General features: G+C 31.3%; 11 protein-coding genes across 11 annotated transcripts; 6 read left to right on the top strand and 5 right to left on the bottom strand.

The window, feature by feature from the left end:
* Positions 1-215: 215 nt before the first annotated feature.
* Positions 216-2,075, bottom strand: PPL_04415 (uncharacterized protein; the record flags this gene model as incomplete). Its single annotated transcript, XM_020575317.1, has 1 exon — positions 216-2,075. One exon carries the CDS (start codon positions 2,073-2,075, stop codon positions 216-218), a length of 1,860 nt encoding a protein of 619 aa, XP_020434837.1.
* A 323-nt stretch (positions 2,076-2,398) lies between these two features.
* On the bottom strand, positions 2,399-4,771 carry PPL_04414 (uncharacterized protein; the record flags this gene model as incomplete). Its single annotated transcript, XM_020575316.1, has 4 exons — positions 2,399-2,404; positions 2,451-3,278; positions 3,612-3,994; positions 4,765-4,771. 4 exons carry the CDS (start codon positions 4,769-4,771, stop codon positions 2,399-2,401), a joined length of 1,224 nt encoding a protein of 407 aa, XP_020434836.1.
* Positions 4,772-5,469: 698 nt separating this feature from the next.
* PPL_04413 (uncharacterized protein) lies at positions 5,470-7,432 on the bottom strand (the record flags this gene model as incomplete). Its single annotated transcript, XM_020575315.1, has 3 exons — positions 5,470-5,483; positions 5,799-7,354; positions 7,383-7,432. The coding sequence occupies 3 exons, from the start codon at positions 7,430-7,432 to the stop codon at positions 5,470-5,472; spliced, it is 1,620 nt and encodes a 539-aa protein (XP_020434835.1).
* Positions 7,433-9,460: 2,028 nt separating this feature from the next.
* PPL_04412 (uncharacterized protein) lies at positions 9,461-11,233 on the bottom strand (the record flags this gene model as incomplete). The annotated part of the gene is made up of 2 exons (XM_020575314.1): positions 9,461-11,106; positions 11,197-11,233. The coding sequence occupies 2 exons, from the start codon at positions 11,231-11,233 to the stop codon at positions 9,461-9,463; spliced, it is 1,683 nt and encodes a 560-aa protein (XP_020434834.1).
* Positions 11,234-14,682: 3,449 nt separating this feature from the next.
* PPL_04411 (uncharacterized protein) lies at positions 14,683-16,284 on the bottom strand (the record flags this gene model as incomplete). Its single annotated transcript, XM_020575313.1, has 4 exons — positions 14,683-14,828; positions 14,901-15,021; positions 15,096-15,391; positions 15,675-16,284. 4 exons carry the CDS (start codon positions 16,282-16,284, stop codon positions 14,683-14,685), a joined length of 1,173 nt encoding a protein of 390 aa, XP_020434833.1.
* Positions 16,285-16,527: 243 nt separating this feature from the next.
* On the top strand, positions 16,528-17,487 carry PPL_04410 (MAPEG family protein; the record flags this gene model as incomplete). Its single annotated transcript, XM_020575312.1, has 3 exons — positions 16,528-16,543; positions 16,943-17,315; positions 17,412-17,487. 3 exons carry the CDS (start codon positions 16,528-16,530, stop codon positions 17,485-17,487), a joined length of 465 nt encoding a protein of 154 aa, XP_020434832.1.
* Positions 17,488-17,761: 274 nt separating this feature from the next.
* Positions 17,762-18,312, top strand: PPL_04409 (MAPEG family protein; the record flags this gene model as incomplete). The annotated part of the gene is made up of 2 exons (XM_020575311.1): positions 17,762-18,163; positions 18,244-18,312. The coding sequence occupies 2 exons, from the start codon at positions 17,762-17,764 to the stop codon at positions 18,310-18,312; spliced, it is 471 nt and encodes a 156-aa protein (XP_020434831.1).
* A 338-nt stretch (positions 18,313-18,650) lies between these two features.
* Positions 18,651-19,115, top strand: PPL_04408 (MAPEG family protein; the record flags this gene model as incomplete). The annotated part of the gene is made up of 1 exon (XM_020575310.1): positions 18,651-19,115. One exon carries the CDS (start codon positions 18,651-18,653, stop codon positions 19,113-19,115), a length of 465 nt encoding a protein of 154 aa, XP_020434830.1.
* Positions 19,116-19,429: 314 nt separating this feature from the next.
* Positions 19,430-21,540, top strand: PPL_04407 (uncharacterized protein; the record flags this gene model as incomplete). The annotated part of the gene is made up of 4 exons (XM_020575309.1): positions 19,430-19,486; positions 19,914-19,957; positions 20,456-20,559; positions 21,491-21,540. 4 exons carry the CDS (start codon positions 19,430-19,432, stop codon positions 21,538-21,540), a joined length of 255 nt encoding a protein of 84 aa, XP_020434829.1.
* A 222-nt stretch (positions 21,541-21,762) lies between these two features.
* On the top strand, positions 21,763-22,149 carry PPL_04406 (uncharacterized protein; the record flags this gene model as incomplete). The annotated part of the gene is made up of 1 exon (XM_020575308.1): positions 21,763-22,149. The coding sequence occupies one exon, from the start codon at positions 21,763-21,765 to the stop codon at positions 22,147-22,149; it is 387 nt and encodes a 128-aa protein (XP_020434828.1).
* A 430-nt stretch (positions 22,150-22,579) lies between these two features.
* PPL_04405 (OFA family MFS transporter) lies at positions 22,580-24,662 on the top strand (the record flags this gene model as incomplete). The annotated part of the gene is made up of 7 exons (XM_020575307.1): positions 22,580-22,582; positions 22,618-22,643; positions 22,801-23,018; positions 23,110-24,275; positions 24,381-24,443; positions 24,540-24,578; positions 24,612-24,662. 7 exons carry the CDS (start codon positions 22,580-22,582, stop codon positions 24,660-24,662), a joined length of 1,566 nt encoding a protein of 521 aa, XP_020434827.1.
* Between the last annotated feature and the right edge of the window lie 31 nt (positions 24,663-24,693).

The following is a 24,693-nucleotide window of genomic DNA, read 5'->3' as shown; positions in this document are numbered from 1 at the left end:
GAATTTTTTACAAGGTCGATGGTAATGTTATGATTTGGATTTTGTTTGGGATCAAAGATAGAAAGTTTTAATCGGCAGTTTTTGATTTCTTCTTGAAACAAGCATAAGAGTGATGTCTTATAAAACTCCTATTGAAAATGGGTTAAATAAAAGAGAAATCGATCTTCTTTAAAGTTACTTTTGTAAATCTTTATAGATAAATATTGTTTGATTTATTATTTTGGAACAGCTTTGCTTGCCCACTGTTGATATGCTTCATAATAGAGAAGTGATTGTTTATCTTCTTCTTTCATTTTTTTTCTTGACTGGTCTAATAATTTCTTTATCTCTGGTGGGCTTGCATTGTAGCCCGCTTTCCAAAACAATGCAAAGTAATAGTTTTCATCGTATCTGTAAATTGGCTCAACGGATTCAATGAATTGATATTGTGGTGTTCCTTCTGTGATATCTTCAATGAATTCCTTGATGATTGGTACCAACATCTTTGCAACCGAAAGGGAAAGAAGAATAGCGGATAAAAGTATGCATGCTGGCCCAGCCCAGGCGGTGGTGACAAATACTGATACGATAAAGAGTGCAGAACCAACTCCAGCCTCCAACACTGACAATCCAAAGGTAACCCAGTCACCAGCTTTGGCAGATTCGAAACAATCATAAAGTGATAATCCAACCGACACGAGAATGAGGACTGGTGCAACATATTTGGAAATGAATTTGATACCTTTACCAACGTACTCTTTCATATTAACAAGAGCCTTGGCAAACTTTGATGATGTTTTGTTCCATACGCAATATGCTCGTAATTTTTGACCCATGTAAATGAAAATATTGGTGTTTTTGGTAGATTCCACAACCACATTACTAAGATCAATAATTGTAAGTCCACCACCTGTCCACAGAAGAGCCTTTTGGAATGTACCGAGCTTTTCGTAGTTGGCAATACCATATCCAATTGAAAAGAGTTGACAACCAAGCATCAATCCATTTGATAGTTTATAGAAAGCTTTATCATTCTTGAGCTTTGCTATTTTTTCATCTCTTTCCGGTCCAGGAGGTAGGGATGCGCTTACTTTAGAAATATAGGCAGTTGAATCCAAAGTAAACATATGATCATTAGAGATTTCCAATGCATTTCTAGATGGTGTACAAGAGACAAACACATATGCCTGTGCAAGTTTCTGATAAAGTGTGACTAGATTGCCTCCGTAGAGAGCCTTAATATTTTGGACAGTCTGATAGAATTCATGGGCGGTATCCTTCTCGATTTGCTCAATAAAATATTGGATTGTATTTTGAAAGATTTGATTGGTGAGTGGTGTATCTTTGAGAGTTTGCGATGCATATTGAGCTAACATTGTGTTGTAATAGGTGCCGAGAATCTCTGATGAAAGTCCGAATGTTGGATCCAACATATCCAACTTTGATTTCAAATCGTTGAAAGGTTGGGTATTGCCAATACCATCTTTGTCAACATCAGTAGCCTGATCTTGGAAAGTTTCACTAACATAACTGACAATGGATTCTGGTTTTTGAAGATATTCCTTTAGTTTTGGAATGAATGTGTTGGCATTCAAAATGTAAGGAAGGAATGCTGGAACCAGCTTCTTGAGTGCAAGAAAGTAGAGCCTCATGGTGACCTGTGATAGGTAGGTGTCACTTCCGAGTACCTTCATTTCTTCTTCAACTACATCGCCAACAATCTTGGTGGGGAAGGTAGAGTCTTTCTTCTGATTGTAGATCAACTGGAGCAAGAACAACTTGGAGTATTGGGTGAAGAATGTTTTGGCGAAATTTGGGTCGTTTCCTTCGACTACATCCATCACTTCCGGTAGTGGAACCACTTTACTTTCGATTCCCATTGCTTTCAAACCCAATGCACTCTGATAGTTATGAAGAACCGACATAAAATACTTGTCAGACTCATCCTTTACGACATCGACTTTGTTTGTAAAGGTACTGAGTTTCATAAAACTCTGTGGAGTCAACTTATCCAAAGGTACATTGGTTCCTGGTGTTGCTTTGATTTGTTCAATTCTCCAAGCTTGGAAATCTTTGATGAATTTACCTGCTGACATAAATAATTATTATAAAAAAAAAATTATTTTTGAAATTTTACACAAGCGAAGATCAACCTATTCAAAATAGAAAAAAAATTTAAATAAAAAAAATCAATTTTAAATGAAAAAATCTTGATCATTGATTCGAAGAATGTTTTTTGATTGAAGAGGTGTAAAAACCGATCTGTTAACCCACAATTTTGTTGTTGAAAATCATATAAATTTCAAGTGTTTCGTGCCACCTCAAAATAAATCGTGACGACAAAAAAGTAATTTTTGTGTTACCTCCACAGATTAATGAAAAAATGAATAGAGATATCTTTATTTTTACTTAAACCAATCTAATCCTGGTATATAGAATAAATCAGGCATTTGTGCAATAATAATAATTACATATGACATCATAAAATTAACGCACATAATATAAAAGTTTCTCATTGGATACCAATTGACCGATAGAAGATGAAGAACTCGTTTTAGTTCAAGTTCTTTGATGATATAATTCAGAATGACCATGATTACTATGTATCCGAATGAAAGTGTAGCAAAGCAAATAGCAAGGAATATAAAAAATATATTAAAGTGCTCTTGGATCTCGAAAGGAAAAAGTTCGTTGTAATGAGAGTTAGCTGGTCCATATCTACCAAATGTATAGAAACTGTACAACATAACAATAGATATTAGATCACAAACCATTGAAAACGATAGGTTGGTAGCTGATATGTGTAGACGCACATAGTGTGGTTCTTTCTCCACTGACATTCTGTCGTATTCGTTTTTAATAAGGATAATATCTTCGTCTGCATCTTGTACGCCTTTTTCAAACTCTTTCTTCCACTTTATCAGTTTTTGAGGTAGCCAACTTACTATACTCGCCTCTATGCTTGGGAAAACCATGAACAATGAAAGAAATATATGCAGACCCACTTTTGAAAGAACTACAGAGATGAGTGCTTGTGGATTGTGAATGAAACTAAGTACTGCGAACGAGTAGTACGAAGCAATAATTCTACTGACGAAAAGAAATAGATTGGATGCAGAATGAGCACATCTTACACATATTAGATCAAGTGCAATCTGGATGGTTTTCATCATGATGGTATAGACTGGTGGTAATAGCAAACGTCCAGTATTGTTAGACATTCGGTAGAGATTGTAATAGACAAGACCACAAACAAATGACATGTATGGAGCTGCAAGAGAAGAGTAAGCAGCAGCAATCTTTTTTTTGTTGGATTTTTGGGAACGAATACGTCTCGGAAGTAGTAGGGTCAAAAAAATGAGTACCATTGCCTCAAAGGGGAAAATGGCTGTGAAAACACCGATGGGTGGTGGGTAGTTATCAGTTATATACAAGATATGCCAGCAGATTGGTGCGGCAATCCAATAGACTCCGGTGGAAAAAATAATTAAAAAAGTAAGTCTAAAATGTAGAAGGGCGGCAGTCCATGAAACAGCAAACAATGCAGTCTGGAAACATCCAACGACGAGAACACCCCAAATGAAATGCATTGGATACTTTGGATTAAAAACCATCATAATAACCATATTTACCAAACCAAAAATCCATGATACTATACATCGAATTAAGACTGAATGGACTGCAGGCGGGTTAGTTTCGACATAATCTACACTATATACGATTTCTTTCTTTTTCTTTTCATTTTCTTTAGTCAAACCGGAAACACTGATGTTGTCATCAATAGCATTGGAATTTATGGATCTATCATCGGCGCCATCTAATTGTTTATGTATCTCGGCATCAAGGTTCGGTTCGATATTGTTGTTTATGAAAATCTTTTCAAGAGAAGTATTATGTTCTTTAATGAAATGATTATTTATACTATTACTTTTAATAGATACTATTTCTTCCAAAGAGGAATGGCTTATATTTTTATCGTTTATATTTAAAGACCCTATAGTTAAACTATTTCTTTCTATGAAAAAATTATAAGTTTAAAAAATTGCAATTTAAAATTAATTATTATTTAATTCAGGTTATATTTTTTAATTAAAATTAATATTCCATACCTGTTGGATTTTCCATTTAGAAAATAAAAAAGTATAGAAATACAAATATATATAAAAACAAAAATTAGGGGATAAATATTTAATAAATAAAAATAATTAAAATTAACTTTTAAATTATTTATAAATAAATGAGTTGGACTGATTTGATTATTTAGATTTGGTTTTTGATTTGATTATATTGTTTTTTGTTCAAATCAATCAAGATTTAAAAAGAATGCACTACCTTTTAGAAGTAATCATAAAAATACCAATAAGATATAAACAAATATCATAACCAAATAACGAAATAAAATTATAAATTGTATTGGCTCTCTGTCTACAACAACACTTGGTTTTTCTATCCTTCTATGTATCTACACTTCGCATATGATACTCTCAACAAGTTGAGTTCAAATTATCTATGATAACTGTTCAGTGGTTACTCATTAATATATAATTATTTGTTTTGCAATAATATATGATTCTCTTAATTCACTACCTATTGATTCAAAATATTAGTATCAATTAGACAAACACATGACATGCCATGTCATCTTGAAATATACAAATTTAAATTAACACGTACGAAAGAACATATTAATGAATATCTTTTCACTTTTAAAAAGAGAAATATGTGATACATTAATTTTTAAAAAATTTCTAACTAACATAAACAGATATAAATGATTATATATACTAGTCATTTTTTAAATTATCACCATCTGAACTATCGTTGTGTAATAATTTAATATTTTGAAATTTTAAATTAAAAAAAAAAACCAAATAGTAGAAGATGTGTTGGTTGGTAGTTGTTCATGGGTGAAAAAATGGGGTAACTATTTATTAAAGCTGATGATTGGATAGAGCTAGCCGGTAGTTCATTTGATATACATAATTCATCATGAACCAAAAGTAATACAAAATTGAGTATTTGTTAAATGTTGAATGTCAAATTAAAGTAAACTGATAATCAGTAATAAGTTAATGTTATTGCAATTAATTTAAAAATAATAAATTCTTTTTGGGAATGTTTGAAAACAGAATAAAAAAACAGATATGTAATATGGAGGTGGGAGTGTTTTGGGTAAATGAGGGAGGAGAATTACAGTTAATATATAACATATTAATGCATGAGGGAGGGTAGAGACGATGTGGGAAGTTGTTGGATCAGTGGATACTATTTTTGTTGGAAAACAAAAAGGTTGAAATCATTTGAAATGTTTAATTTTGTATTCACTCAAAAATTGGTAGTATGTTTGTATTAGGTAGAGTAGTGTGACAACATTGAATGATTTGATTTTATTAAACCAGACTTTTTTGAATGAGATTGGTAGATAGAGGAGATAGAAAATAAAATTGAAAATAAAAATTCGTAGTTGGACAATGATAAATAATAAATAGTTTAATTTGTGGATACTATATTTCAAAATAAAATAGCGAATTGGATGCTGACGTTCAATTACTGAGTGCCCTCTCCCCAGAAATTAAATCCAGGGATATAAAGAATATCGGGCATTTGAGATACCACGAGCATGGCGTACGCCATCATTAAATTAAATGACATTACATAGAAATGTCGCATCGGAAACCAATTAACAGCAATTAAAAAGAATACCTTTTTCAGATCCAGTAATTTGATTGTGTATTTTAGAGCGATCCATATCAAAATGAATCCAACTAATAAAGATGCAAATACTATGGCAAGATATTTCATGAATATCATAAATTTACCTAGCGATAATGGATCAATATCACTTCCAAATGGGAACATTCGATTATAATGTCTGAACGATGGTCCGAATCTACCAAAAATAAAGATGGTATAGACATAGATAATGCCCATTAAGTCACAAAACATAGAGAACCAAAGATTGGTAGCATCGGAATGGAGTCTACTGTATCGGTTGTCATATTCTGCATACATCCTATCGAATTCATTTCTAATGACAGGTGTTGAGGTTCCAGCGGATTTATCGTCATCGTCCAAAATCACTCCACGTTCGAAATTTCGTTTCCACTCCACCAGATTCTTTGGAAGATAGCTAACAAAGGTTTCTTCGATAATCGGAAACCTCATGGCTATTCCGGTCAGTACATACACTCCAATCTTTGAGAAAATAATTGAGGTCAATGAGACTGGGTCTTTGACATAACTGATAACTACAAACGAGTAGTAGGAGTGCAAAACTCTACCCAAGATAATAAATAAATTCGATCCAGTCTGAGCGCAACGTATGCATACAATATCGAGACTGAAATGAACGGCTTTCATTAATATGGTATAGACTGGTGGCAAGAGAATACGACCAACTTCATTGGAGAATTGGAACAGACGAAGATAGAGAACTCCAGTGACAAACGTTAGATATGGTGCCCAGAGTGAACAATAAGCTGCTATAATCCTCTTGGTAGCTCCCTTGGGTTTTCTAACTGACTTTGGAAGAACCATTGTTAACAAAACTAGATTTAATACTTCAAATGGGAAGATGATCGTGAATATTCCGGCTGTCGGTGGAAAATAGCCATTTACATAGAGTATGTGCCAGGTTATTGGAGTTCCCATCCAGTAGACCGTAGAACTAAAGAAAACAAGAAAAGTAACTTTGAAGTTTAGGAGCAAACTGGACCATGCCAAAGCAAAGATAGCGGTCATGCAGCAACCAACACATAGAACACCCCATATAAAATGCATCGGATAGAGTGGATTGAACAACATGAGCACAATCATATTACACAATCCAAAGAGCCATGAAAAAAATATTCTCGCGCTCAGCGACGATGCATTTGGAATTTCGTTTACTTCATCCTCAGTCGGAAGATTGTAATCAAATAAAGATTGTTTGTCTGGAATAGTAGTTCCAGTATTATTATTATTAGTATTGTCTTCGACAACATTTATAGTTGTTGCAGTGTTATGATTGTTATTGTTTTTAGTTTTTTCCTCTGAATGAGAAGATGAATTTGATGATGATGATGTTGTTGAATTGTTGTCAATTTGATATCTAGATGTATAAGTAGCTTCGATGTTCTCTGACACTAGCATATTCAGCTGATCTGTGTTTGTAGAAACGATAATTTGTTCTACATCTGTAACTAACTCTGTAGTTGTAGATGGCAGTGACGACAGTGTTTTCTGTTGTTCCAACAAATCATAATACAGCTGTAGATCGTTGGTAGCTGGATCCGCATCTTCCAGTCGACCGATATATTGCATCAACAACTCTAAACATGAAGAAAACGAAATTAGCAAATGGTAATGAACGACATATAAATCAACCAATGAAGAGCTATGATGAATGTAAAAAGTAATATTACGACATACCAGCTTTTTTGATATCCTCCAATGACATTGATTTTTCTGACATTATTATATTTCCAATGTGGAAAACTATAGAAATAAATTGAGTACAAATTGATTGGGTTTTGGTAATTAAAATTTAAATATTGTTATAGAATGACATAAATTGAAACTTTAAAATTGAAATACCTTTGCTTGACGAGAGATAGAATTACTGTTATCTAAGTAGTTATCAGTAATAATGATTAGATACTAAATGGGCATGCAGTACTCCATTCAGTAGGTCATTCATTCATTTCTTGCTAATGCAGTATGTTCAAATGAATTGATAAAACGATTGGTATACCAAACTAATCATTAACCCTCCCCCCTCTTCTTTTCTCTTACTGTACACACTCTACCCTATATCTTTGTTCAACTGTCTAGTAGGTAGGTATCCATAATATCTTACCGTACCTCGCCAATAAACAAACCAACAGACAATGTAAGTAAACCTCTACATATTTAAAACATTGGACATTTAAATTAAACCGGACTGATTAAACCACCACCACTACTACTCTGTTATAAACCTAAATTGCAAACCAACAACACTGTTACCAGTTATCAAACTCTAAATATTAAACAATCCTATTCAACTAGTAATTTAATATGTGTGTTATGATGATGATGGTGGTTTTTTTTTTTTAAAGACCAAATAAGTGAATAACCTTTTTAAATGATGATTGATTCACACATGTCATCTATTGTTTGTGTTTGAGTTTTGGTTTTGTTTTGTTTTGTTTTGATATGAATTAAGCATGATAATTATCATTATTTTGTGAATAAATGATTGATGATGTCAAACACAGTTAGTTATCTGATTTAACATTTTACATAACTAAAATTGCAATAACTTTGTAGTAAGTCAAGAGATGCTGTAACTTGGTCTATTATTTGATTGATATTATTAAAAAGATTGATTTGTTTAATTAATCTGTTAAAAAAAAAACACAAATTTGATTTTTTTTTATCAAATCACTATTTTTTTTGATTTTAATCACCCTTTATTTGTTTAATTAACCCAATAACGAATATATTATAATTTATTGGTATGTTCAACTTTAATTTTGATTAAAAAAATAAACATTTGTTAATAGCCCTTAACAATATAACTTTTTAAAAATGAATAATCAATTTTGAGATGTTCAAAAATGAATAGTAGTATCTTACATACAAATATAATTATTATTTTTTGTGGATTTTGATGATCATTTAAATAATTAAAAAATAAATTTATAATATTTATCAATTTATTAAAATAATAAATTAAATCATAGTTAGAGATTAAAATAAAAAAATTTTCTTTAATTAATATCTTTCTAAAAAGAAAATGATATATTTAAAATCTTTAGAGTTATAATTAAATTCAATGAGTATTAGTAAATTGGTATATCACTAATACTAAATATTTCATGAGGAATCAATCACCTGTACTAACTTTGGTGCATTGGACATTCAACCAACCAATGATCGTACTATTGACTTCTGATTTCGAAACATGTAGTCTCCTCTATTTTGTAAATCGAATTCTTAAATAGAGTTGAATCTTTAATTAAAAGTAGTATAAAACATTAAATATTGTCTAACCAATATTTAAATGACAAAATTGTTTTTTTTGATTATACAACATTTGTTTATTTAAAACACTCCTCAAATCATTCCAATTTTAAATACACAAATTTGTTAAACCAAGAGAATTGTTTTAAAAAAAAAAAACTCTTAGTTAAATTTTAAAAAGAAATTCTTATTGATCCGAATAATAGATTTGTAAGAAGGACACAAACCTCATAAAATTTAACTTTTATCACTAAAAATTCTTTTTTTTTTTAATAAAATGAATCAAAGAATAAACTATTGATTGTCCAATCAAAGATATATTTGAATGATGACATGATACATGATATCAACACAGAGAATCCTTTAAATAAATTAATTTTTAATATTTATTTAGAATTTCTCTTTTTAAAATTTACATTTTTATTTTTATTATTAAATATTAGAAAAATAATTAATAATCAAACAGATAAAGTTATTTTGAAGATTATTAATTAATTTAACTCCATAAATCCAATCCTGGTATATAAAATAGATCAGGCATCAGTGCTACGACTACAATTACATAAGCCATCATACAGTTAATACACATAACATAGAAATGGTTGATTGGATACCAATTGACAGAGACCAAATGCATTACTTTTCTCATCTCTAATTTCTTTATGATTAGATGGAGAACTACCCAAATTCCGAAATAAGCTACGCACAAACAACCAAAACAGATACCGAGGTAACTGAGGAATGTGTTGAAATTCTTTGAGGAGGTATCGTCTCCCAACGGACCAAATGGGAACATCAAATTATAGTGATAATTGGTTGGACCGAAACGACCCATGGTGTACAGCGTGGAAATCATAACGATCGCCAAAAGATCAGAGAACATTGAGAACCAAAGATTGGTTGCATCGGAATGCAATCTACAGTACTGGGCATCGCTTTCAAACATCATCTTGTCAAATTCATTTCTAATGACAACTTGGGTGGCACCGTCATTCTCATGGTCTTCCATCACACCCTTTTCAAATTTGCTCTTCCAACCGAGCAATCCTCTTGGCAGCCATGCAGTAATTTTTTGTTCCACCTTTGGGAACACCATGAAAATCGACATGAACAAATGCAATCCTAGCTTTGAGAAAACAATGGAAACAATGGCAACTGGATTACGTACATAACTGAGCACAGCAAATGAGTAGTATGAAGCGATGACTCTACCAATGATAATCAGTAAATTCGAAGCAGAGTGAGCACAACGCACACAAATAATATCCAGACCCAATTGAATACACTTCATTACGACGGTGTAAGCTGGTGGCAGCAAAATTCTACCGACATTGGTTGTTGAGTACTGGAAGAGTCTGAAATAAACCAATCCACTTACGAAACTTAGATACGGTGCAATCAGCGATGAGTATGCTGCGACAATTTTCTTTCGGTTGTCGGTTTGATTTCTGACGACACGTGGCAGCAGGAAACAAAGAAGCACAAGCATTACACCTTCGAATGGGAAGATACAAGTAAATACTCCAATGGGTGGAGGATACTGATTGCTTGCATAGAGGATATGCCATGTAATTGGTGTACCCAACCAATAGATGGCCGATGTAAATATAATGAGAAAAGTGATACGGAACTTCAAGAGAAGCGACGCCCATGTTACGGCGAAAATGGCAGTCATCAGACAACCGACGGATAGCACACCCCAAATGAAATGCATTGGAAACTGTGGATTAAAAAGCATAAGAATAATCATATTAACGAGACCAAACAACCAGGACATAAAAATTCGACCAAAAAGCGCCAACATTGAAGGTGGATTACCTGTCATATGTACAAATTCATCGGTCGATGCTTTTGTCGAGAATTCGGCGTACGGTGTTTGGTTGGAAGATGAAATATTGGAATTCTGAAGACATGAATGTAATGATTCGTTGTTGTCAGCTATTGTCGTAGAATTTATTGACCTACTATTGTTGCTATTGGTAGGTTGATATGGATGTTGAAATTGAAGCGTTTGGTGATGTTGTTGGTTGTCACCGGTGGTGGCGCCACTATTAACAGTGGCCAACGATGGTGATAGGCTCGCATGGTGATAGTCTTTTGCACTAAAAGTAACAGAATTATTATCTAAATCTATTTCTGGATCTAATAATACAAATTACAAAAAGATATTATATTTATTTATTAATTTATTGTTGTTTGTTTTGTTTACAATCACAAATTATTTTTATTTACCATTTGGATAAGCTTCTAAATCGTTTTCAGTTGACATTTTTTAGTGTTTTTTTTAAAAATAAAATAATTTATATATATTTATAAATATAAAAATAATAATAATAATAAAATATAAATATAAAAATGGAAAAAAAAAAAAAAGTATAAATCCTAGTTTTTATTGCCTTGATCAATTGATTTAGATAGGAAAGTAATGATTGGACTGGATTAAGATAATAAATGATATTAATATTATTTTAAAATAAATTTATTAAATCAATAATAGACATTACAATTTTGATGATGAAATATTTTAAAAATTATTTGGTTGGGTGGATATTATTTTTATATTGTTATCTTCAGATATAATATTTTATTATATAATGATTTTTTTAGTTTGTATTCTGGATTACAAAACAAAAATTATTAGTTTTTTTATGATACTAAATTTTACCAAAAACTACCAATTTGGTTATTGTTAATGTTGTGTTGACAATTATAATGAGATGATGTTGAAGATGGTGTATCAAAATTTAAATAAAATAATAAACTTAGAGTATAAGTAAAGTCAGTTGGAAATAGTAGTAGAAATGATTTTAATTTCCTATTAGTGTTTTTACTAAAACCAGTTTAATTAAAATTAAAATTAATGATTGATTGATGATAATGATGATGATGATGGTTTTTTATCAATAAATAAATAAATTTGATCAACAACTTTAGTTGTAGTGGATTTTATGAAAACATGAAATCAATCAACAAATTCAAATACTACATCGACTGCTACTCCTACTATATTAATATTATTATTAAATCCTCTACTCCAATACCTTTAATTATTTTTATAATTGGTTGTTTGTTGTTGTTGTTGTTCGCCTGTTCTTACGGTGACGTGACTACAATTTATATATGTGAATTCACAAGCAAACAACAATTCTCGACACATTCAGTAGCACTTCTGCTTCTTCCTTATCTGCCTGTTGATGATTTATTGTCATTATTAATCGATCAATGGCGGATGTTGGATGATATCAAAAATGGGTGTTTTATGATTTATTAGTCTGGCAGTGTGGGTGATTGATTTGTTGATTTACTGTTCGCTTGGCTTGGAACACAATCCATTTCAAACAACAACAACAACACTCTGATATATCTATGTTTCCAAATAAAACTTACTTTAAATGTTGATCAACAAATACTCTTTTTCTTGATTTTCTTTTGTGGGGTAGGTTTGTCTGTTTGTCTGGACCGTCCGTACGTCTTCCTAACAACAGAAACAATGTAGAATCAAAGTCAGTTAGGTGTCAAAGAAAAAAAAAAGATTGAGTGAAATAAATATCTTTTTGAATAAAAGTAATAAAATTATAATTTAAAATAAACACCAAACAAAGTAGTATAATAACAATCAGCTATTACTATCGATTGCTTGCCTATTGCTTGTTGTTGATTATTAGAGAATAGAGATAGATATATGTATATTTTTATTTTTTCTAATGTGAAATGGAAAAGTTGAATTCATTCAATTCTGTTCTATATATATATGGTGATCGATTGGTTTGATTTTAGTTTTAATAGTAAAAGTAGAAATTACACTTGGGGTAGATTGATGAATGAATGGTTGTGGTTGTGGTTGAAGTGATAGTGGTTGTTATCGTGTTGTTTAATTCTTACTGTGTGTTTTGACAATTTAATCTGTGAAAATGGTATCTTATTTAACGCTTGGCATGTCTAGAGATTTGGTTTGACATTTACCGTCCCCACACTGACAATACGAGAGTACCAAAATGGTAACCCCGTTTTGACACAAATCAATCAATCAAAAGAAAATTACTACACTTGGTGAATCTGCATTTTGTAGAATTGAGTAACACCGATTTATCAAATTTAAAGATAAGTTTTTTTAGTTTTTGTTTCTTATGTTCTTGTTCTTGTTCTGTTTATTTGTTTTGTTTATTTTTATTTAGTGTTGATTGTGTTTCTTTCTGATGTGTGTGTGTGTGAGTGAAATGTGTGAATGTTTTTGAACTTGTTGGTTGTTTTTTTTGATCAGTTTTAATTGATCATTTAAAGTGGAGTATCACTGATGGTGAGTGGTAGGTCATGGACTAACCATAACCAAATTTAAAATTATAATACACAAATAAGTAGTGGTTGTTGATGGTGTTTTATTAAATCATATTAATATAAATCTATGTGACAACACACTTATCACTTAAACAACCCACAACCCACAACCATTTTAATTTAATTTTTAATTAAAAAACCAAACAACAAACAAACACCACAGACTAGATCTCGTCTCTTCTGTTAACAACACCACTCACCTATTCCCAACTCTATAGTTTCTAAACGACATGATCTTGCTTAATTGTCATAAACAATATATTAAAATGTGTGTTGTTGTTGTTGTTGTTCTCTTGCTTATAAGAATGAATGGTGATTAACATTAAGTAGATGAGATGATGTATTTGATTTGTTTCGTTTTATAATACAACATGATGTTGTCAATAAATGTTGTTAACAATCATTATGATTTTCAGGATGGATCTATTATAAAATCCTAATGATAATCATACTATTACCCATGATTGAATTCTTCGACTTTAATAAAATTAAAATAAAACAACAACAACAATAACAACAACAACAACAACAAACCAAAACTATTAAACACTTCTTGTTGTACTATTTTCTTTGGTTTGTATATTTCCTTTCTTGTACAAGATCTGTCTACCGACTGATAATGATAATGATGATGATGCACTTGAGTGATGTGCAATGTGGGTTACAGTTTCCCTATTTCTTTTGCATTTAAACTCTTCATTTAACACAAAAAAGTAGAATTAAAAACAAAAATGATCATAAAATATAATAATGAAATGAATTGAAGGTATCTATCTAACTATATCGCTTTCATTCATTCATGCTTTCTTTCTTTTTTGATGAAAAACAAATAATAAAGAAGCTCCTAAATCTGTATTTTATTGTAATCTATGTCTTATCCACAATCTGAATTATCTAATTCAATTGTTTAGTTTTCGAAAGTTGTGAAAAAGTGTAAAGGATGAATGTAAAGAGTTGATGATGATGATGATGATGTTTGATTGACAATGTTTGACAATGATGAGTGTATATGAATAATGGCAGAGTGGGTAGCTTTTACATTTGGTTGGAGAACTGATGAATGACTTGAATCTCATTTAGAGATCTCTTTTTATGATGTATATTTACATTACTCTATAATTTAATTTACACTCGGAATCAAGTTTCATCTTTAATATTTAACATTACTATTCGTAAACTACTTGATCATCATCCCTCCTCCTTTCTATTATTAACATTGATATTATTGCATTGCATTAACTAGGTTATTTTTGTTTTTTGTTGTTAGCTATTTGTTCGCGATATTATTATTATTATTATTTTTGGTTGTGCTCTTGAATGTTGTTTGTTTGTTTGTTATTCTTTTTCTTTTTCTAAATGTTTATATAACTAAAACTTATATATTTAAATATAAGAATTGGCACGTGATAGAATTGCTTGTCCAATGTATGATGTTGCAAGTGAGCTAGCTGTCGGACTGTTATTTCCTCTTGCACATTTTATATATCCATAGAGATTAGTTAAACCTAATGACATTGCAATAATCGTAACTATAGTTGTTGTTGTTGTTGTTGTTTGTTAATTAAAAATAAATGAATCGAAATATTAAAACAAAGACATACTTATCAACCAATTGAAATTCAAAGAGATTAAACTGGATAGGAAAAACAAAAGCCATAATACAGGTGTAAAATAAAGTGATAACCAAAATATCATTGATTCCGTAGAGTTGTACTTTACTTCCTAAAAATATATAAACAAAGTAAGTAAGTGGAAGCATTCATTCTAAATTGTAATTGTTTGTATTGATATATTACAGATGGTGCTTGTTCGAAATACCATTCATTGGTGCCATCCTCTCTTACTTCATTCCACCAACGCAATCCTACGAGCAATCTACCTGTAACATTCTTTACTGCCCAAAAATCAAAACTTAATAGTAGTGTACACAATATAAAACTAATAATGAAACCATTGCCAAACAAGTATGGAAATAGATACGACATTATACTGAGAACTTTAAACAAAATATGAAATAGTGTTGCTATAGGATGTGGTAATTTTGCTGTACTCTTTAGAAATGAAGTATTCGCATTACTATTATTTCCATCATCTATATTTATAGATTCACTGAATCCAAATTCATTAACTTGCATCTTTTAATATTTTATTTATAAATAATGATAAGAAAATAATAAAAGTAATTATCTTTTAATATTTTATTTATATATTATATAGTGATAATAAAATAATAATAAAAGTAATTATTGATCAATCAAAACATATGGTCATGATCAACACGTGGTGGTTGTGGGGTATTGCTTTTTTTTTTTTTTTTTAAATTTACATATTGACTTTTTTTATTTTTAATCTATTTTTGACTCAAAGTGAATAACATGTTGTTTTAATGTAATATTTGTCACTCTTTTTACAACTGGTAGAAAGGTCGTAGGTTTTGCAGCAATCGGTTCCACTGCATCCTTTCTCGCAGGCAACGGAAGTTGGCTGATCACCCTGGCATATGATGGCGACTGAGGTGGAGTCGTCCGATGTCACTTCGGTACCGTTGGTTGCGTAGGAATAGGCAACGAGTGCGTCCAACTCGCAGCTGGCGTCGGAATACATTGCCATGATGGCGGCGTTGTCGATCTGTGTGATCGGTGCCTGCGAGATGAACATGGTGGCATAGGGAGTTGGATCTACCGCCTGAATGAACTGTAGATTCTCGATGCAGGTGCCGTTCTTGTAGGAGTCGTCCGTCCAGTTACCGGAGCACTTGGTCGAGTCGTCGTAGATCTTCCAGCCGGCACGCAACGCCGTCACAATAAAGTAGTACGACTCACTGGGCAGCTCGAGACACTCGTTGATCGACGTAGCATAGCCGACACCGGCTACGTCACCCTGACAACCGGAATCGGTTCTCGGTTGAAAATTAACAAACAGATCATTCGATTGTGCCAGCACAACACCGATCAACACCAACAAAACAATAATGGTTATTTTCATCTTTTTTCCTTTTTCGAAATGTTTTTATCTACTTTTCTTCTTACTTTGAACAACAACGTTTTAAAACTTTAATATTACTACTAATACAATAAATACAACAGATATATAAATAAGATATATAAATAAAGATAAATATAAATACAAAAACCCCACTAACTATCTAACAACAACTGACAGAATCATTAACTAAAAAAATAATATATTTGTGTGAATACTTTTACAAAGAAGATTCTATCCGTCAGAATGTCAAAATATAAGGGTGGAACAAAAAAAAAAATCAGAACACTTTTAAAAAAACACATATTTTTTTAAATCAAATCTTAATTAAAAACATCACACAAGATATATTTGGAATAAAATAGATAAACACAAACACATATTTACATTAATTAATTAAAATTTAATAATACTGAATACTTTAATGAAGATGATCATTAGTGATATCAATCTTTACGAATATTTGAACAAACCAACTATTAATATGATATTTTAAATTAACCATTAACTTATAATTAACTTTTAAAACAAAACATATTATTTGTACACTTGTTTTATTTTTATTTATTTCTATAAAACTTATATATTATTCTATTTTTTTAGTTATTTTATAATAGTAATTAAAAAAAATAGTCTACTTTTATAAATCTACCTGTTACAGCAACCTTTGCAGGAATTCTTGGTCTTGTATATACTGCTCTACTTATTTATGTCATAAAATATAGAATTCAATATCGCATTCTAATTGGTGACGGTACAAACGAACTGCTAAAGGAGATCGCCAACAAGAAAGAAGGGTCATCTATTGACACAAGAAAATACGCAAAGCTTCTAGCAGCAATCAGAGCTCACTCCAACTTTATTGAATACGTACCAATTCAATTGATATTGGCTGCCATTCTTGAAATCCAAGGTGTCGACAAGTTTAAACTCAAACTATTACTCTGTGTCTTCACAATCGGTAGAATTGCTCATCCACTGGGAATAATGAAATCCGATGCAAAAGGAATTGGAAGACCAATCGGTACTTTAAGGTAAATACCTATTATATCTATTTAAGTCATCACACTACTATATATTTATTAATATCAACAATATTTTACTTTTCTATTTTTTTATAAACTATTTAGTACTATTGGAACACTTGTTATTTCTTCTTTAGCAAATATTTGTATTGCATATCCCCTAATATGTTCTAAACAATAAATATTGTGTTTAACAACTGTTTTTAGTTTGATTAAATCATGGAACCACGTCAGTGGGTGGGTCTCAAGATACTTTTAATAAAACCAAATTAAAAATTAAATTAAATTGTTTTTTTTTTACATTTTTTTTTTATCATAATGATCAGCCCATACTTATTCCAAACAACACCTTCACAAACAGCTTTATATTAAATTAACAATCTAGTTCTTTAACAATCAATCAATTAATCAATTTTTTCTAGAAATTTAAAATAAGTTTATTTATACTCTAAGAAATGTCAACTATCAGTATTCCAGTTACAGCTACTTTTGCAGGTATTCTTGGTGTTGTATATACCGCACTTAACTTGAATGTCGTCAAGGTTAGATTTGGCAGTCGTGTGTTGATTGGAGACGGTTCATTGGAGCTTCTCAGAGAGGTTGCCCACAAAAAGGAAGGAACCACTGTCGATTTCAAAAAGTTCAACAAACTTATGTCTGCAGTCAGAGCACATGCCAACTTTATTGAATACGTACCAATTCAATTGATCCTAGCTGCACTCTTGGAGCTCCAAGGTGTCGATAAGCTCAAGCTCAAGGTTCTACTTAGTGTATTCACTTTGAGCAGATTATTACACACAACCGGAATTACCAAATCCAATTTCCTTGGTGCTGGAAGACCAATCGGTACTTTTACTGTATGTATCATATTTCTATTTAAAACTAATAAACTAACTTTGTATTGTTTCTCGAATCACAATCTCACTTATTTCTATAGACCTTTGGAACTATTTTAATCTCTGCAATTGCCAACATCTATGTTTCCTACCCTGCCTTCAGAAAATAAATTTAATCTTATTATTCGATACGCTTGTTACATATATCTTATATCTTCTCTGACTCACCAGAAAAAAGATTATTTTTATACAATGACGCAAATGTGAACATGATGATGAAATATTTTTGGCGTGTTCTATCACCTTATTAGGTTGTTGTTTTTAGCAAAAAATCTTAAAAAAAAATCATCATGGTGTCTTAATTAATTTTTGATCACTCGATTTCTTTTGATTGATTTTTATTGGTATAAAATATATATTTTAACTTGTATTATTTAAATTATTGTATTGTAAAATATTTATTGTAAATTATATTTATTAGTTCGTCTAAACTTTTTTGTTGAAAAAAATGAATATCAGTATTCCAATTACTACTATTTTTGCAGGTGCTTTGGGTGTTATCTACACTGGTTTGGCATTGAATGTCGTAAAGTACAGAAGAGGACTTCAAATCTCGATCGGTGATGGTAGTCACAACCTCATCAAGGAGATTGCCAAAAAGAAGGATGGAGACGAGGTCGATGTCAGAAAGTACAATAAATTGCTTGGAGCAGTCAGAGCACACGCCAACTTTATTGAATACGTACCAATCCAGTTGATTCTAGCAGCACTCTTGGAGCTCCAAGGTGCCGACAAATTCAGTCTAAAGGTTCTACTCGGTGCATTCACATTCAGCAGAGTCATTCATATCTCTGGAATTACAAACCGTAACTTTGTAGGAACGACCAGAGTATTGGGAACTGTATTCACATTTATCACCCTCTTTGCCTCCTCAGTAGCGTGTCTCTACTATGGATTCAATTTACTCAAATAAATAGAATAATAAATAAAATATAGAATTAATAAAAATAACAAATTAATCATGTGTATTAATAGATAAATAAAGTTCATTTTCAAAGTTGAAATTATTATTATCTATAGAGGTGATTAAATACGATCAATAGGATCGATCCTTTGAAGAATGATGATTCTAGGGTTATAGTAATAGTTTTAACAGAGAAATGATGATGATGTTGTTGTTTGTTATTATTTTACATACCTTTATCGTGATGTTGTTTGATGCGATCTTGCATATCACGATACAAGTCAAAACCATAGGTGAATGATAGATTTAATCACCTCTCGAGGATGACAAGTTGTGAGCCTTTGGTGATAAGTGCTAAAGTCAAATGCGGTGCCAACTTTGTAGTTCGCCTAGAAGGCTTCTAACCATGCCTCTGTCTCACCAATACTCCATTTTTTGGGATCTAATAACGATGATTAATCTTTATTACTTTCTGTCGAATGTCTATATAAGTGAAAGTAATAAATAAATATATTTATATCTAGATATGTGATGTGGAATACATACGCATGAATTCGAAAGAGCGAGTAATCACCGTTTTTAAAAAATTTTCAATTGACGAAGTCCAAAGAAGAAAGGCTGTAGATTTCACCTAATAATACTTTAGTTGTAATGATCCTGGACACAATTGATTCCTTATTTTCAATGGCCTTGAGATTGTCTAAGTTTTATTTATTTCATTATACACCATCCTTAGTTATCATCGATGTATAAATGTAGTTCATGGTTCACGATACGTTACGTTGTTAAAAGGTGCAATACTAATAGGGTGTGTTGAATCCAACACAAAATCATAGCACCTATTTCAAAGTGTAATTCCACTACCTTTTCGAACAACACCCGATCCAAAACATTACGCACATCAACTTAACATACAGTATAATTAGAGTGAATGAAACTAAATGCATGCATTTCCTCATGATATACTGCTGATAAATATATAGATTAGTTAGCAGTAGAAAGTGGATACCATCTACCTCCTCATTAGTGTGTCTCAACTATCGATTCAATTCACTCAAATAAATAGAATAATAAATAATAAACAAAAAAAATAACAAATAAATTATCGTCATGTGTTGGTCAATCATTAGGTCGATTTTATTCTGATCTAATTTTAATAAAAAAAAAAAAAAAAATAGTTTGTAACCTTCGCATTAAACGAAAAGTCACCATAAAGTCGATAAAAATATCTTTATTTTTTGACGTGGGTTATAATCATCTCAGAGAGTGAACACACACCACACCTTTTGTTTGGGAATTCATTCCGAGAGATTATTTCTTATAACCACTGATTATAGTTTTTCTTTTAGAATAAATTTCCATGACAATAAATGTTCTTTAGAAACCAATCATGGCTTAAATCTTCAAGGAAACAAACAAACTATGTTGTCATCGAAAATGGAAGTAGAAGTTAGTTAGTTTGGAAATATCTATGAATGCCTATTTAATTTTAAAGGTTAAGTGGAGTGAGTTTAATAAAAAAATAGTTTTTTTTTTTTGGGAAATCTATCGAAACAAGTTATTAACTCATTGACTGTACAACTAACATACAATTATTTGTGTAGTGTTTAAAATTTGCTTTATTTGAAGTCCTAATCATGTTCAAAACAAACAAGAAGTGTGGTCAAGTTGGTTTAATTATGTCCAAATTTGAATTTTGATGTTCTCAATAAAATAAATACATTGTGTTAGCAACATTGTTATTGTTGTTCAAACGAAAATCTAATCTATTAATTAATTCGTTTAGATAGGTGTACCTTGTTATTGTTATTTTGATTACATAATTGTTCAATAGTAATTAGCCTTTGATAATGATTGGGCAATTTGCAGGTGTGGTCTGCAAGTTCAAAGTTGTTGACTCCAAATGAAAAAACATCAAAATTCACTCTTTTACTTTGTTATTAATAGGTTTGGGTCAAAATGATTTTTTAAATCCACAAAAGCGGGCTTCAATCAACCAATGAAAGGAATTCATTCAATTTCATTTAAAAATCGGGGAGCTAAATTTCTTGTTAAAATTACAAAACAAAAAAATCAACATTTTCAATCAGATGAAAAATCATAGAGGTGATAAAAAAATGTAAAAACTCAAGACTAAATAACACATTTCAATTACCGATATTTGATTGGGCACTAGTGTGATGAGTAATCTGATTGCAAAGATACCCAGTTTCTACATACTCATACTCATATTTACCCCATTCTCTTTGGTGTTCAAAACAGAAAATATGAACAAGAAAGATACAGTATTCTGAGAAATATAAGGTTATATAGATACAGAATAACTAGAGTGTAGTTGATTTTTAACTTGCAAACTGTTTTATTACTAGTTTTGAGTTTTATAGCTATGTTTTATACCCCTGCTACATATTACCATGATTGTTTACCACTTTAAAAACTTAAATAAACAAAAACTATATTAAAAAACAAAATTAAATTAATAAATAATAATATTGTCAAAAAGGTTTCTAAATTACTATAAATTGGACAAGTTTAAACATTACAAAATTCATTCCAAACAAATCAAATACTTATATTTATAACAATAAATAAATACATACAATACCAATTAAATTAATTTTTTAATTATCCAATTATACTAAATATCAATTCTAAAATGTTGAAGATCGTCGCTTTACTCGCTATCTGCATTGCTGTTGCATCTGCCTCTACCTGTGCCACCACTGGTTGCCCAGCCAACCAAGCCTGTTACGGAACCATCAATGCCACCCCAACCTGTTACACCTACGGTAACTGTGGTATCGTTCCATGTCCATCTGGTCAATCATGTTTGGTCATTGCCGGTCAAGCTCAATGTGTTGCTCCAACTGTCTGCCCAACCTGTTCCGCCGATCAAGCATGTGCCTTCGTCACTGGTAACTGCGGTATTGTTCCATGTTCCCCAGGTTGTTTCACCTACGGTAACTGCGGTATCGTCCCATGTCCATCTGGTCAATCATGCGTCGTTGTTGCTGGTCATGCTCAATGTGTCAACGCTCTCTAAACGCGCTTTACAGCCAACCACTTACACTACATTAATTTATTAATCCAAAAATTATTATTATTCACATCCCAATTCATTTAAATTAATCATAATAAATTAAATTATTTTTGAATCAATAATTATTTACAAATAAATATAACTGTATCTTTTCAAAAATATTTAATTAAGCAAATATTTATATGTTTTTACTATAAATAGTTTAAAATCATCAGGGTATATATTTTGTGTGTGTGTGTGGTGAGTGTGTATTGTTTAGCTTGTCGCTCTATTAAATTGTGTTATTCGTTTGATCAATGTATTGATCATATTAAAGGTTAGATGATCCGATTCCAACAAATATCAATCATACAAATTTGTTTCAGACACAATAAAAAAAATGATAAAATATGTTAATTAATTAATTTATAAATTATGTTTATTTCCATATTAAATGGTAATTGGATAATTGCATTCTATTCTTGGTCATAGGATTTAAATAATAAAATAAATGTTAGGTAAGTAGTAATACAAATTTTTTATTAAAAATATCTATCTAAGAAGAACAAAAAATTTTTAATTCAAAAAAAATTAAAATTGTTTTTTTTTGACATAATCATGTGAAGATCAAAAAAAAGATAATATTTTTATTCGGTTACTTAAACACCATTATAGAGAGCAATCATATGAAAGATCAGATAAACTATTAGAAAGAGAAAAGTATCTCATATTTAATATACCTTTTAATAGATGGGTACTATTTCCATGTACATTCTTAGTGCAATGTTGTATAGGTATATTTTTTAGTTGGTCAATCTTTAATAAACCAATCGATTCATATATCTATAATGATCCACTAAGAGGAAGAGCTCCAATTACTTTTTATTTAACAAGTATGTTTAACTTTCAATAATAGTAATAATAATAATAATATAAATAACAAATTCTTTCTTTTTAAATTATAAATTATTTTAATTATTATAGTGATTATTAATTCAGCTGGTTTGTTATTGAGTGGACCATGGATCGAGAGAAACGGACCGAAAAACTGTATAATGATTGGAGGAGCTTTATTTGGTGCAGGTCATTTGTTTGCTGCGATCGGGGTCCATACCAAACAGATTGCAGTGGTATACGTGGGATATGGAATCTGTGTTGGTTTCGGTTTTGCACTGTGCTATTTGCCACCGGTGTCTTCACTTCAGAAATGGTTCCCCGATTACAGAGGTCTGGCATCTGGTTTCGCGGTCTGTGGATTGAGTGCTGGAACTATGTCATTCTCCCAGGCCATACTGCCAATGACCAAACACATCGGTCTAGTCTATACTTTTGTTGTACTTGGTTGCACTTTCTTTGGCGCGCTGACTATTCTCGCACTGTTCTTTAGATTTCCACCACCCGGATACAAACCGCCAACAAAAAATAATAAAGCCGCTGCTGAGGTTGTAGCCTCACCAGTTTCCGATCCGGAGGAAGCTGTTATACCAACTCCCCAAAACGATAACAATAATAATGACACAGAAAAAGAAACAACAGAGCCGAAATTGGTTGAACCTGTTATTGGAGATTTGACAATTATCGAATCACTAACGAGTTATGAATTCCGTTTGATGTTTGTTATGTTTTTGGCGAATGGTATTGCAAGTCATATCTTTAGTTCTCGACTTTCGAATTTCGTGCAAGATATCTTTGGAAAGAGTGCAGAGACGGCGGCAACTGTGGTAACGATTAATGGTGCTTTCAATCTGGTTGGTCGTTTGTCTTTTGGTATAATCTCTGAGAAAATCGGTAGAAAACAATCGTTCATTTTCATCTTGACAATGATGATTCTAGTATTTTTCACCATAACCAGAATTATCACTGAGAAGATCTTTTCGGGTTTCGTGGCTCTGGTGTGGACCTATACTTTTGTGTACGGTGCCGGCTTTGGTACGATCCCTGCATTCCTATCGGATCAGTTCGGTAGCAAGAATATCAGTCCCTGTCACGGTGTCATTCTCACCGGTTGGAACATTTCCGGTGTTGTCGGTGGATTCATCTTCACAGCGATCTACGATTCTCTCAGAGCGAAAGGTTATTCTGTCAGTGATCCAATTCTTTACAATACCAATTTCTATTGGTTGGCAGCGGTTGTCATTAATAGCTGGATTGTAACTTTCTTCATTCCAGTGACAGTTAGAGATAGAAGGTTCCCAAAGGTGCCAAACCAACTGCTTCAGACACGTCTGTTTGGTAGAATATTCCGTATAGTAAAGCGTAAAAGTAAGCCATTCGAGCTGCTATCGAAAGAACAAGAAAACGAGGAGTGGAATAATTTTGTAATTCAATACAATGAATCTCTCTTGGAAACAACAACAACAAAATAAATACTCATATTCATGACTGTTTAGATTTTATTTTATTTTATTTTTTAGCTGATTGGATCACCCACTTCCAATAATACAAAAATAATTGTAAGTTAATTATCTCTAACCTTTTCTATTTAGACAAAGGTTATAGATTTATTTAAATATATTAATGTAGTTTATCAATATTAATTAAAATAACTATTAAATTAAAATGTTTTGG

This window comes from Heterostelium album, assembly GCF_000004825.1.
Source record: "Heterostelium album PN500 unplaced genomic scaffold PPL_contig9, whole genome shotgun sequence".
NCBI classification, from domain to species: Eukaryota; Evosea; class Eumycetozoa; order Acytosteliales; family Acytosteliaceae; genus Heterostelium; species Heterostelium album.
This window is presented reverse-complemented; position numbering and strand designations above follow the sequence as displayed.